The following is a 15,063-nucleotide window of genomic DNA, read 5'->3' as shown; positions in this document are numbered from 1 at the left end:
CTCCCAAAGCTCCTTACCATCAGACACAGACACCAAAAATAATGTAATTTATCATTTAATAGTTCAATTATTATATTTTCTGTAAGTTTTTTTCTATCACAAAGGTCCCCAAAAGGTTGCTAGTAGGTCAATAGTGTCTCCTAGAAATTAGATTTTTGTATTACTAACTTGCATCACCAAAAACATTTTCAGAGACAAAAATCAGGTTTTTGTCTACGATTGGAGCTCAGTCCACTTCTTGGGTCCAGACTGAAACATCTCAATAACTACTGGATGGATTACAATGCAATTTGGTTCATACATGTATGTTCCCCTCAGGATGAATTGTTTTGGAGACCCTGAGTTTGTTGTTTTCCACCAACATTTTTATTTTTCCAATACTTTGGTTTATCAAATATCTGCAAAACAGCCTCAACTGAACTTTGTGTTTAGTACTAATTAGCAATTGGTAGCATGCCAAACTAAGATGGTGAACATTTTAATTAATATAGACTACCTGTTAAAATATTTGATTTATTTTCATTCAATACGTTCTCTCTTAATACAGTATCTGAATTGCTTTTACAGTTATGTTAAGGCCCTCAAATCCCTTTGGTTAAGCATTATGGAAATATTGTTGCTTTGGTTAAATATTAAAAAGTCAAAATTTATTCGAAGCACAAGACACAACATATTTACTTTATTAAATAAAGTTATATAACAAAGTTCATTAGTTCTATCTCATTAATTCAACCACCTGCGCCTCATTCAGTTCCTCCAGTCCAACCACCTGTGCTTCACTCATTTCATCCACCTGTGCTTCTCTAATCCAATCACCTGCACATACGTATATAAGCCTGTCTAACTACTCTCTCTCCTGTTTCTCAGTTCTCCCGTCCTTTTTCTCACCTCTTTTAACAGGCAACACGGTGGCCCAGTGGACAGCACTGTGGGCTCACAGCATGAAGGTCCAGGCATAGCTCAGCCCGGGCCTTTCTGTGTGGAGTTTGCACGTTCTCCCCGTGTTTGCGTGTGTTTCCTCCCACCATCAAAGACATGTATGACAAAATCCATAATTCCGCCAAAGTCTTTTTCTACAACTAAGCAAGCTGCTTATTGAGACGAGCCCCCACCCTGTGTCCCGCTCCGGCCACCAAACCCTAAACATCCCCCTGCATCCCTCCATTCTCGACCTCATCCCTCTTCTCTCAACCCCTTCATCCCTCTCCCCTCGATCCCTCCATCATAAATATTCGTCATTCTCCGAATAAACTACCGTTTTATACCTCACATTGGCGTGGTCTTTGGTTTTAGTTACATGTTCCCAAACAAAGTGCTTTTGTTGCTTAAACCCAACCACACGCATTATTCAGGAAACAAACCCCTGACCACCTCACTATGACTATCTCTCAAAGCGTACTGCGAAAGCGAAAGAGCAATAAAATATCAGATTATTGAACCACTGTAATACGTGTGACAACAACGTGAGAGACTGTAAAATAGAAAGCTCAACTCGGCCCTCAATAGAGGATCAAGAACTGTGCGGAAACCCCCACAGGACTTCATGTGATGTGACTGCAAAGGAGCACGGAGAGATGGTGGGATGCAGCAAGTGAACGGAGGTAGAGTTGTAGTCAGTGATCTATCTAAACAGTGTGTGGGTTGAATGGGCACTTGGATGAGGCCAACTATTCAGCAGATGGAGAGAAAAAGCTTTGTGAGCTGTATATATAAGATATTAGTTGAAAATGAAGGACTCCGTTCACTCATCATAAACTCTATTGCACTATTGGGGAGAGGAGATGCAGCCAATAAACCTTGTGATTCACCTTTAAATATGAATGCTTATATTTTGTGAGGAAAAGCAGACCAAGGCTCAGACCAAAGCGCTTGAATATAAAAACAGGCATTTCTATTCAAATCACCACTTTTTAAAGGTCACTTGAATGGCAGAAGATTGCTGCCACAGAATGTTTACAATGCTGTGGAGGTAAAGGTGGAGAACGTGAGACTCAGAAAGCTGAACTTTTACCACAAACAGATTCTGAACATTTCTGAGGCAGCTATAACATTCCAGCTGTCTGAATGTGTGCATTAAAGCAACTGCTGTCACTGAAATGACACCAAACCTCATAACAATATACTGTAGATATTATTATTCATTTTTTCCTTAACATTGAGATAAATTAGAAGTTGCAAGGGGTCACAAGCAGTGACAAATCCACAGAGAATTATCACCCAGTGGAAGATCTACTGACCTTTTTAGCCTCATTTATTTCGGGGTGTTAACTTTTCTGCACATTTACTCACCAATTTCTTGGTGGTGGCAGCAGCAAGCAACAGTTTTCATTTGCAGTCAGGAAAAAAGCTGTGCCTAACGCACTGAACATTACCTGCCCATCACAATTGTGTTTTAGAGCTGTGATCATTCTCTGGGGGTCGTCACACAGAAGCGCTCATATGACCCTCTGTCCGTTGCTCTACCATGATACAGAACCAAAGTGACAATGGACCTGCTTAATTTTTGAAATAAAAATTAAGCAGGATCAGGCCAAACACATAAAAAAAAGTTTAAGTTTAAGTAGGGGTGTGACGAGACCCTTAACCCACGAGACGAGATTTCGAGGTTGGGTTCACGAGATTGAGACGAGACTAGATTTTAAAACAATTTTTAAGAAATCTTTAATGATGAATTAAATGAAAATTTAGAGCATTAAACACTTTATTTCCTGCATTCTGATGAATTTTTCTGCACCAGTTTTTGGTATTTTTTTATTTATTTACAGTCCCCTCCAAAAGTATTGGAATAGTAAGGCAAATTCCTTTGTTTTTGTTGTTCACTGAAAACATTTGGGTTTAAGATCAAAAGATGATTATGAGACAAGAGTTCACAATCTCAGCTTTTATTTCTTGGTATTCACATCTAGATGTGTTAAACAACTCAGGACATATCACCGTTTGTATTAGACCACAGTATTCTTAGGTGAGCAAAAGTAAAGGAACGTAATCTTAAAGTAAGTAACATTTAATATTTAGTGCATAACCCTTGCTTGCAATAACTGCCTCAAGCCTGCGACCCATCGACATCACCAAACTGTTGCATTCTTCATTTGTGATGCTATTCCAGGCTTTTACCGCAGCTTCTTTCAGTTCTTCTTTTTTTCGGGGTGTTTCTCCCTTCGGTCTCCTCTTAAGGAGGTGAAATGCATGCTCTATTGGGTTAAGGTCAGGTGATTGACTTGGCCAGTCTAAAACTTCCACTTCCACGCGCTGTTATGTTTTTCAGAGCACACAAACACTGTAAACACACACCTGTCACCTGCCCAGCATGGTGCTATTACCCAGAAACACAGCTTCTACACCTTATCTTTACAGTTTATACACACAGCCCTCAGCGGGGTTAATAGCCGCATTTAAAACCTGCATGTACCGACAGTAACGTAACTCATGCAAGTCAGCAACAGTTAGCCTAATAAAGCTAACTTGCTAATGTTATCATATCTTACCTGCTGTACTGTCCGCTGCTTTCTCGTCAGATGGATAGCATTCCTTTCACTGTTGACTTTGTGTGTGAGGCCACATGGACAGAAATGCTGTACACTTTTAGTTATGGTATTATAAATGATAGTCCTCTCTCCAGCCCTGCTCACTTCCTCTGCTTGCTTTCATGGCAATGTGCTGGCAGTCAGAGCTCCCCCTGCGGTCCATAAAGTGCCTCTGCGCCTCAGCCGTTCCAAACCCTCCCTGCAGCCTTTGGGTCACGCCTCCTCATTTGCATACACGACTCAATCCTCAGTCCCCAAAATCCCAATCTCCAAATCCCTAAAACCCCCAATCCTAAATGGCTAAATGACTAAATGCCCAATCCAAAATACCAATTTCATCTTCAACTTCGACTTTTAGTTTTTGATTTCGACTTTTAGTTTTCAACTTTTAGTTTTAGTTCTGACCCAATAATCCCTCCATACCTTGCAAATTTCAATCTGGCCTTCCGATTCTTCCTGCTGATGAGCAGTGGCGGCTCCTGCCAAATCTTTCAGGGGGGGCAATTGTTGCGATGATGGCTAAGGTGACCAGTTCAATGGTGCGTTCCCACCGAAAGCGAATCCAGCAATTTTTGGCCGGATTTATTACATACAAAGTCAATGCAAAGACTCGAATTCCTGCAAATTCGCTCCGGGCGGCGCGAATGAGGCATTTTTCGCGCAATTCGCTGGTTCGCGATGTTGCGAAAGCCTATCAGCAGTGAGATTGTCCAAACGTCACCGGCAGCTTCGGAGCATTGGTTGGAGAGGACCAGGCGAGCGGTGTAATGACAATCCACTGGCCGACAGGGAGCTGCTAAAGAACGGGGAAGTGGACGGGGAGTAGCGCTGCAGATTTTGGACAAATAAACACACGTAGTAGTCTGGATTCTGCTCTGACAACTACGGCGTTCACAATCGGGAGGAGGTCAGAGTTAATGGTTAGTGGTTTTATTAAATTAGCTTTTTACTTTAGTTTTTGGAATTACAACTTGATTTATCTTGACTCGCACTTCTCGGCAGCGAGCTTCCGTGCACATCCGGTTCCACTGTTGTTGTCAGTGTTTGATGGCACCAGAGTTCTGCTGGACTACTACTTCATTTTTATATAAAAACGGGACAAAGCTGGACATTACTTGGAGAAAAGAAAGCGAGGAAGTTGAACTACCTGGTGAGTTTAGAAAATGTGTGTCTGTAACTTTATTCCAGCTGTCGTTGTACTTTACTGTGAACAGGTTAGCATAGCATAGCCCTGACCGATCTGAACTCCATTCAGAAAACAGGTATTTTAAAAGTTGTCGTCCTGCTGACTTGCTGACAGACCTGACAAAGTATGTTCATATGTCTAACAAAACGGCATCATATTGTAGTTATTAACACATCTAAATGTGAATACCAGGAAATAAAAGCTGAAATTCTGAACGCTTGTCTCATTCTCATCTTTTGATCTTAAACCCAAATGTCTTCAGTGAACAACAAAAACAAAGGAATGTGCCTTACCGTTCCAGTACTTTTGGAGGGGACTGTATATAAAGACAAACACAAAATTCAGGTGACAATTCAAAATCTATAACCTAACTAATACATAATATAAGTCAGTGCAGCTCTCAGTCATTCTGTGCTGTTATCAGATCTGTTTCTCCTGTAGATCATCTTGTTTAATATATTCCCTGCTGGTTCATGATTAAAGTAAAGATTATACTTTCCATGTCGAAAAAGTTGTCATCAAAGGGGGTACATGTAGGGTCCGCGTGCCTCCCGTTTTTACAGGACCAACTAGCGCTACCAGGGCACCAACCGATCTACTGTGCATGTGTGGAACGTGTCCGCCGAGCTGACTGCAGAAAGTAGTGTCAACAGAAGTAGTCTGCGTTCGCGGGGTCTGCAGCTGTCTGTGTCCGCGTCCGTTCCTGAGTATATTTGAGGCTTTAGCCTTCCATCCTCTTTGTGTCTTTGTTTGGGGAAGTAACCTCTTTAAATTTGACTGTGGCACCTTTTCACCTCAATGATAAATATTTTAATTTGAATTTAGTTATAAACTCCTGGACTTTAATAGCTCCTTGAAAGCGTGTGAAAAATGTAATTTGCGTGAGTCTGACGATACCTCACTACAACTCTCACAGTTGCCCCAAACCAGAACTTACTGACTCTGATGATGAATATCAGCTTTAACCTAAAACTGTGTCTAGAAGGAACTCATCATAATTTTTTCATAGCAGATGTTTTCCTATTCACCTCAAGCAGCACTCGTAGCATCTGACCTTCTCTTCAGACTGGGTAACACAACCTGCAGACAGAGACATTGATGGAAAAGACACTGCCGTGGGCCAGGCAGATGCAAGAGGCCACAGTGTTCCTAAATCAGATTTTTGCTCTGCCTTCTCTGTCTGCTCTTTCAAAAACATAATTTATTTGAGGGTGGAGATACTTCCCCAAGCTGAGTGTTTTTTCCTTTTTACTTCATGGTACAATAATTCTATTTTGTGTTCATACATAAACTCACCGGCCACAGTATTCAGTACATCTGTTCAATTGCTTGCTATCACAAATAGTTGATCAGCCAATCACATGGCAGCAACTCAATGAATTTAGGCACGTAGCCGTGGTCAAGACAACTTGCTGAAGTTCAAACCGAGCATCAGAATGGGGAAGAAAGGGGATATAAGTGACTTTGGTTGTTGGTGCCAGACGAGCTGGTCTGAGTATTTCAGAAAATGCTGATCTACTGGGATTTTCACGCACAACCATCTCTAGGGTTTACAGAGAATGGTCCGATAAAGATAAAGACATATCCAGTGAGTGACAGCCGTGTGGACGAAAATGCCTTCTTGATGTCAGAGGAGAATGGGCAGACTGGTTCGAGATGAGAGAAAGGCAACAGTAACTTAAGTAACCACTCGTTACAACCGAGGTATGCAGAGGACCATCTCTGAACGCACAACACGTCAAACCTTGAAGCAGATGGGCTATAGCAGCAGAAGACCACACAGGGTGCTACTCCTGTCAGGAAATTGAGGCTACAGTTTGCACAGGCTCACCAAAATTGGACAGTAGAAGATTGGAAAAACGTTGCTCGGTCTGATGATTCTTGATTTCAGCTGTGACATTCTCCACATCCGAGCCTGTTGTCGGCTCGGATGTGGAGGCCCAGCTTCCTCGCCGATGTTCAGTGCTAGATCGCTAGCGAATAAGACCTTCATCCTGAATGACTTCTTTACCTCTCATGATTTGGATTTCTTATTCGTGACTGAAACCTGGCTGAATGTTGGAGAGTCGAGCGCTTTTTCTGAACTTTTACCGGCTGATTGCTCTTATTTTAACTCTCCGAGGACTACTGGTCAAGGAGGTGGACTTGCTACTACAACTGCAGACAGCTGTCACTGGTCTCCTTCTCAAGCTTCGAACTAACCATGCTTGAATTGGGTCAATCTCAGCCGGTAATATGTGCAGTTATATATCGACCTCCTAAATATAATAAGGATTTTATCAGTGACTTCTCTGATTTCCTGTCTGAAATCATGCAGAAATATGACCGGATTTTAATTGTAGGGGATATGAATATTCATGTATGTTGTCCTACAAATCCGCTGGCAAAAGCCTTTTTAAATCTTATCGATGCTTTTAACCTTACACAGTTTGTTTCTGGTCTGACACAGGTCCATGGTCACACATTAGACCTTGTTCTGTCATACGGTGTACCCATTTGTAATGTAGACATATACGAAGCTGTCTTCTCTGATCACGCGCCTGTTTTATTCGACATTTCTCTTCCCTATCAAACCGTTAAGGAATACGCTCCATCTCGTATCTGCAGGACGATCAAACCCACCACTGCTTCGCAATTCTCTGGTGCTTTTAATATTGCTAGGGAGGCTATGGGATCCTCTGCTTGTCAAAATACAGCGGAGTTAATCTCTTCTTTTTTATCTACTTGTTGCAACATTCTTGACACCATTGCCCCATTTAAATCCATGTGTTCAAAACCCAAATCTCAACCTTGAAAAGTGACTTAACTCGGGCGGCTAGACAACAGTGTAGGAAAGCTGAGCACAAATGGAAAAAAGATCATCTGCAGGTTTCTTATGACATTCTTAGAGAAAGTTTTCACTATTATCAGAGAACTGTTAAAGCTGAGAAGACCAAGTATCTCTCGGATTTTATTTCAAATAATTGCCACAAACCTCGTTCTTTTTAAAACAATTAATTCTGTTCTCAATACTCCCCAATCTGTCTGTCATGTAGCATCCTGTGAGACCTGTGAAAAAGTTCTCCATTTTTTTGTGGATAAGATTGCCTCAATTAGAGCAAGCATCGCACTTCCTGCTTTTGACCCCTCCATTTCCATAGAGTGCACAGCTGTTTTTAACCGATTTGAGACTGTATCCATCTCTACTCTCAAAAATATTGTTACACATTTGAGACCCTCAGTTTGTCCCACTGATATTGTCTCACCTCGCCTTTTTAAAGAGGTGTGGGACACTATTGGACCTAACATCCAAGAAATTATAAATAGCAGTCTTACTTCAGGTTCTGTACCAGCCTATTTTAAACAAGCAGTGGTGCAGCCACTAATTAAGAAACCAAATTTGGACACATCTGCACTTTCAAACTATCACCCTATCTCTAAACTCCCCTTTGTCTTGAAGATTTTAGAGAAGGCAGTTCTTTTACAGTTGCAGTCCTTTTTAGATACACATGGTGTTCTTGAGGTGTTCCAATCTGGTTTTAAGACATTTCATAGAACTGAACAGTTTTTTTTCACAGTTTTTAATGATCTTTTAATCTCAACTGACGCTGGAGATTATGCAATTCTTATGCTTTTAGATCTTACAGCAGCATTTGACACAATTGACCACAGCATCCTTATTTCTCGCCTCGAGCATGGCGTGGGGATTAAGGGCACTGCCTTAGAATGGTTTAGGTCATACTTGTCTGACAGAGATTTTAGAATCAGTTTTGGTGGCTCTATTTCACCTTCTGTGTCCCTCACATGTGGAGTTCCCCAGGGTTCAATTCTCGGGCCAATTCTTTTTTCACTATGTGCTTCCCCTTGGATCAATCTTAATAAAACACAACATCAGCTTCCATCTCTACGCAGATGATTTGCAAATCTACCTGCCCATCAAAAGAAATGATGGTAGTTCTTTAACAAGATTGGTTGACTGTTTTAATGATATTAAAGTCTGGATGGCCTTAAATTTAATAAACTTTAACGAGAGTAAAACTGAGGTCATGGTTTTTAGACCCAGTGGCACCTCTGATGTCTCACAAATAGACCTGGGCACTTTGCAACCTTATGTTAAGTCTGTTGTAACAAACCTTGGAGTAAAAATGGATTGTGATTTTGAAATGGAGAAGCAGATAAATTCTGTTCTGAAAGCAAGTTTCTTTCAACTTAGGCTTCTTATTAAGCTTAAGCCCTTTTTATCCCTCACAGACTTTGAGAGGGTTATACATGCATTCATCAAAACACGGCTTGACTATTGTAATGCTCTGTATGTAGGTGTTAGCCAGGCCTCCCTCTCTCGACTCCAACTGGTTCAAAATGCTGCCGCTCGTCTCCTGACTGGAACTCGTAAGCGAGATCACATCTCCCCTGTTCTTGCCTCTCTTCACTGGCTCCCTGTTAATTTTAGGATTGATTTTAAGATTTTATTGTTTGTTTTTAAAGCCCTTCATGGACTAGCTCCAGTATATATTACTGATCTGTTGAAGCCCCATGCTCCTTCAAGGTCATTAAGGTCTGCAAACCAGTCTTTTCTTGTTGTCCCTAAAACACGGCTCAAGAGCAGGGGGGATCGAGCTTTCTCAGCCGCAGCACCGAGACTGTGGAGTGAATTGCCTCTCCATGTCAGACTGGCCCCAAGCCTTCCGGTTTTTAAATCATGACTTAAAACACATTTTTATTCCTTGGCTTTTAATCTGGCATGAGAACTGTATGTTGTATTTGTCTGGTGTTGTATTTCTGTCTATTTATTGTTTCATGTCAATGTACAGCACTTTGGTCAACCTGGTTGTTTTTTAAATGTGCTTTAGAAATAAAGTTTGATTGATTGATATTTTCTTGGCACACTTTGAAAGTATGCCGCAAAGAATTAAGGCAGTTTTGAAGGCAAAAGGGGGTCCAACCCAGTCCTAGGAAGGTGTACCTAATAAAGTGGCCACTGAGCGTGTATAGTTTGTATATGATGTCAGACTTTATAATATGAACACCACTAGAATAACACATTTTGAAACATGATCCTTTTTGTAAATATTTGAAGGAACAAGGGCAAACTGTAGTATATTGATTGTCCTGTGTTAATTAATACAGATTGTACAATTAGTCTATAATTCTTTGTGGAATATAGCCACATTAAAGGAGTAACCTGCAATCCAAAAGGTACAGATGCTCTTCCTTTTTGAAATATTACACTGCAGCTGCCAAAAAAGGTGAAGGTTAGTGTAAAGTGTTTGTATGACTTTCTCCTGGCAGGCAATAATTAGCCTGCAGTGGTTCCATTTGTCTTCACTTTAGCTACACAACTAAAGCTGTATAGTGCAGCACTTTGTCATAATGGTGTAATTAATAATGTAGACAGAGGGAGAAAGACAGATATAGAGGAGAGAGAGGGATGCAGGGAGAAAGAGAAAGAGACAGACTGGCTTGCCTTCTATGTATGTATAATGGAAACATTTTTGTGCCTCTATCTGAGAGTGAGATGAGAAGAATGATATCATTCTTTTGTCTGTGCGGTAAGTAAGGAGCTGGAGTTAGGAGGTGTTAGCCTAGCTTAGCAAAAAGACTATAAGTGGGGAAACGGTTAGCCTGGCCTGTTCAAAGTAAAATAAATAATAATAATAATCTTCATTTGTAGAGCACTTTTCAAAAACAAGTTACAAAGTGCTTTAACAAGTGTAAAGACAATAACACCCTAAAGACAATAATACAAAAACAATACAAGATAAAAGCAAGAAACCATTGAAAAGACTAAAATACACGTTTAAGATAAATATAAAATAAGTAAAATAGAATAAAATAAAAGGGATAAAGTAAAGTCAAACACACCTCTAACGCTGAATTTTCCCCATAAAGCTAGTTATTATTAGTTTGTAGATCTAAAAAAACAGCACTGGATACAACAAAGAAAACTAATTCAGTGATCTCACTTTGAACTTAGCTGGTTCCACAATTTCACATAGCCCTAGTATTAGAAATCTCAGTGTCCTGTCCCAAATGCATGATATCAAACAATAAATAAAACATCAGTGCATGGCAGGGCTATCTCTTACCAAGCCCCTCTTCTCTGGACTAATCCTCTTATCCAAATTCGAGAGGCTAGCCCAGCTGGTGATTTATTTGTTTTTTAAATTCAGATATTTTGTTCATAATGTTTTAGATGTAGTTTATCTCTCTTTTTTATATATATATTTTGTTAATGTTGTTGTTATTGTTTTATTTCATGTACATCCAGTTGAGTTGACTTGACTTGAAACCACAAAGGCTTTATTGAGGTCTTTCACAAGAGACAAAATAAAGATGAGCTGTTTTTCTTCATTCCCTTGTTTTTGTGATCTAATCACAGGCTGCCGAGCTCCGATAGGCTGAACTTGTGTTAAGTGAGAAGAGCAATTTGTTTAATAGTGCCAGAAAGTTGATAACTAAATGTAAAAGGTATCCTCCTCCTCTTCCTTTTTCTTTTGTGTTCTACCCATCAACGTTTTATCATACTCGGAGATGCATTAGATCCCTTTCTTATTTTCACTTTCGCTCCCTCCTCCTTTTTTTCACCTGTTTTTTCTTTATCTTATTTTTCCAGTTGAAGAACAGTCTAAGAGAGAATCTGTGTTTGGACCAGGGACCTGACACTGACAATGTTCCCATCATGTACCTCTGTCATGGTATGACACCGCAGGTCAGTGGGCGCTCATTCTATTCTGTTCTATTCTTTCTGTTCTATCTGTTCAAGTACATGAAAAACAAACAATAAAAATCACACAGATAGATCTGACAGTAGGAGAGGTTGACAGAAGTAGATAATTGGACTTCTTCACAGTCTTTTGTCATTTTAAATGAGGGATTTAGAGAGAGCAACTATTGCATGAAGTTGCATTACACTAACAGAGGTGGGTGAGTGAGATTGATATATTCTCTACAAAACATAAAAAAATATAAGAATACATTCAGTATGTTGTCCTATTTTTAAACATCTATCCAAAAACACATTATGACATGATGAATATCATTATTTAATTGATTTTTTTTGGTGGTGTTTGTTTTATGGCCACTTGTGACTACAGGGCTACATAATATACTGTATATATAAGTTGTCATTGTGAATGTTACCTTTTTATTAGCAGACACAGAGCGAAATTCACACATAGATTTCGAGTAGTGTTTGTGTCCACCTAATGAATGAAAGTCCGATATTCACTCTGACACTTGAGGGAAATATCTCGCTGTAACTTACTCTTGGGTACAGTTGGTTTATCAGAGCAGTTTTGCTAAAGGAAGGCTGCCTGCTGCTGGTTGTGGGCCAGAAATTCAAAACAATGAGCGTAAAGCTGCTAAAATGCTATGCAGAGCTTAAAGGAACTGCAGTTGCTAGTAATTCTGTGTGGGTTCATCGCCACAAGCAACTCTGTTTGCATTACACTTATCATCATCATCATTTGAAACATTGTTTATGTAAAACTGTCGATGAGTGCAGCTTTAAACATTCCCAAGTCAAGAGGAAATTGCTCTGTTTGTCTCTAGAGTTAATAAAGTCTTGATAAATTATAGTGACCCTCATATTACGTTGAGCTATGGGGTCTGGTTACATAATTGAAAAAGTTGTATTTCCATAATGAGTAAGCTGGATAATGAGAGCAAAGAATTAGAAGGAAATGCTAGCAAAGAGCTAATGTATCACCGTGCTATAATAATGGTGCTTTATCATGTGCTGTTTTGCTTGTAGAGTAAAACTTTTCAGCCTTTGTAGCTGACAGATCTGAGAAGTAATCCTGGAGTCACTGAGGCCCATCAACAACTCTATCAGCCTTCTGCAGATTTAAGGCCATTTAATTCTAAGAGCCAGTAAAGGCCGCTCTTTCTGCCCCTTTAATGGACGCACTGAAAAACACTTTAAACACAAAGGAGTGTGACTCTGTATTTCCATTTTTTACCACTTTGAAATGCTCTGTAGCTTGACAAAATAAAAAAATCCTATTTTACTGCTGCATTATATCCCAGCTGCCATAAAGAGGCTCGCGTAATCAGAAATAGACTCCTCTACATACCCAGCCCGGCATCTAGAAGAGCTGTCTGAGGACACTCAGCCTGGCCTCCATTGTCAGTAAAGTTAATAGCTTTGACCGGCGCCTTGACGTCGGAAACATCCAGCGTTCTATCTGGGTCATACTCAGCAATACAGAATCAGCTGCTGAAACAGCTGTATTGGCGTTTCTCTGTGTCTCTCCTGTCTTTATGCCATTTTCTCTTTCCTGGAGACAGCATAATCAGCAGGGGCTGATTAATAATTCTTTTTTTAATCGCCGTCACTGTCTTTATTTATTTATTTAAACACAACACATAGAGATGGACAAGGCCGCCAATGAGCTTATTCTATTCACAATGAAAAATACGTTGTGAGTGAGCGAGTGGCCTAGTTTTGTTTGAAATGGACACGAAGCTTGACAGACACTTTGTGAAAAGGTTTTGCATTCACAACATGAATTTAGCGGATAGGACAGAAAGATAGCAGGTAAATGTATTCAGCCTTTGGCGGCACAGATTGCCCTCAGTCTCGGCCAGCACTGCCCAAAGTGAGGCCTGTGGGTCAATTATTATTCATCTTCTGGCCTAATGAACAGATATTTAGCTGCAGTGGAGTTATACATGTGCCAATAAACAGATCATTTGTTTGCTCATATTTGTGGAGCAATTTCATCTTACCTACAAGAAAAATGACTTCTAGCCAACCATAATTTACCCACTGCACGTAAACATGTCTCGAGATAACAGGGATATTTTGGGGCTCTACTAGGATCAGTCAAGATAGCAGCAGAATAGCATTACACAGTAGAGGGTCTAAAAGGGGAACTAATCATTTTATAGACTGGAGATATTTGGACTTTTATAAAGGTGCATATACATACATTAAGCTGCACATAAAATGGAATAGATGTTATTATCTATCTTGTACCTGCTGCAGTAATCAAAGAGGGATTAGAGAATGTTGGTATGTAATGGATAAATCCATAATCTTTGCTGTTAATGGATATTCTCATATACATTCATGCAAAAAACGACCTGTTCTTACATTGATGAAATGTCAGGCCTCAGGGACTAACCCCTGCTCAAACTGACACTTGGTAAAACAACACTAAACCTATTTCCACTACATATTGATCTTGACATCATTGGAGAACGGCAAAATAAGATGCAATGTTTAAGTGTTAGGAGACATCAGCGATAAGCAGTCTGAGAATGCAGAGCGAATAGCTGCGGGAACAGTTTCACAGCCCACATCAAAGACTCAAACATTCCTCTAGTCTTCTATCATGCCTTTATCACTTTTCATTCTTTATTCTTTATTCATGTGGAGTATCTTTTGTGATGTTATTCCCCCTAGTCCTTCTTATTCCCCATTCAGATCCAGTTATTCTGATTCGTTCAGTCCTTCCGATTACCTCAGAGCCCTCTTCTTTCTGAACAGAAAGGGGGACATGGATCTGTTTACACGGTCACATCGTGGGGACTCGCCTTCCTTTTGGGGACAAAATGCAAGTGTGTGTGTGTGTGTGTGTGCGTGCATGTGAAACTGGGGACCAGTCTGATCATTGTACGATACCATAATGAGCGCTCTCTCTCTCTCTCTCTCCCTCTTTGAGTGTGTGCGTGTCCAATGGGACGGATGGATATGGCTTTGAACACCTGATGAACTGCTGAATATCAGTGGTGCATAATGTTCGCCAATTTCCTTTTTAGCCACTTGAAACAGATGAGGGAGGAAAGCCTGGAAGGACATGCAGAGGAGGAGGAGAGTGAGAGATTGAGAAAGATAGCACAGTGGGGATGTCCTCACTTTCAGTTAAGCACTTTCTTGCTACCGGAAACATAATTTGAATAGGAGAGAAAGATTTTTCAAAGGGGGAGCAGACTCACAAAGTTGCAACACATCAATGTAAAATACTCTATTACAGGTAACTGTACTGCATTCAAAACATCACTTAGTTGTAGTAGCTAGTAATTTTAGAGTGGAGTAGTGCTATAAGATATTATTTAAGATTTAAAACCTTCACCATGGGTAACTGTAGCAGCACTGCTATAAACCCCTTACATCAAGTGTAAAGCTAGCTTTAATTGTCCCCTTTCAGTCACCTGTTAAATGTAGAGCTAGGTAGGAAAAGCCATCGCTGTGCTTTAGGCTGTTGTCTTGTTTTGTTTCCTTTTTCACCATAACGGCTAACTAACTGGTGTGGTCCAGACTAGTCTTCACCTTCACAGCTGTCAGTCACCTCTCATCGTGCAGGATGTTGTAAACAAGTTGTAGAAAAGCAAGTATCCCATACAAATGTTTGTTCAGAAAAGTATTTT

General features: G+C 40.2%; 1 protein-coding gene across 5 annotated transcripts in view; it reads left to right on the top strand.

Annotated features, from left to right (window-relative positions):
• Positions 1-15,063, top strand: part of galnt18a (UDP-N-acetyl-alpha-D-galactosamine:polypeptide N-acetylgalactosaminyltransferase 18a) — a 172,106-nt gene that overhangs the window by 130,784 nt on the left and 26,259 nt on the right. For 2 of the 5 annotated variants that reach the window (XM_046038106.1, XM_046038105.1), the window contains exon 9: positions 11,303-11,398. The exons of 2 other annotated variants lie outside the window; for them this stretch is intronic. In XM_046038106.1, coding sequence (XP_045894062.1) covers positions 11,303-11,398 — 96 coding nt within the window. Of the gene's footprint in view, positions 1-900; positions 1,231-11,302; positions 11,399-15,063 lie in introns of those variants that run through there. One more of the 5 variants, XM_046038110.1, reaches the window with a different exon arrangement.

This window comes from Micropterus dolomieu, linkage group LG22 (assembly GCF_021292245.1).
Source record: "Micropterus dolomieu isolate WLL.071019.BEF.003 ecotype Adirondacks linkage group LG22, ASM2129224v1, whole genome shotgun sequence".
Classification (NCBI taxonomy): Eukaryota; Metazoa; Chordata; class Actinopteri; order Centrarchiformes; family Centrarchidae; genus Micropterus; species Micropterus dolomieu.
This window is presented reverse-complemented; position numbering and strand designations above follow the sequence as displayed.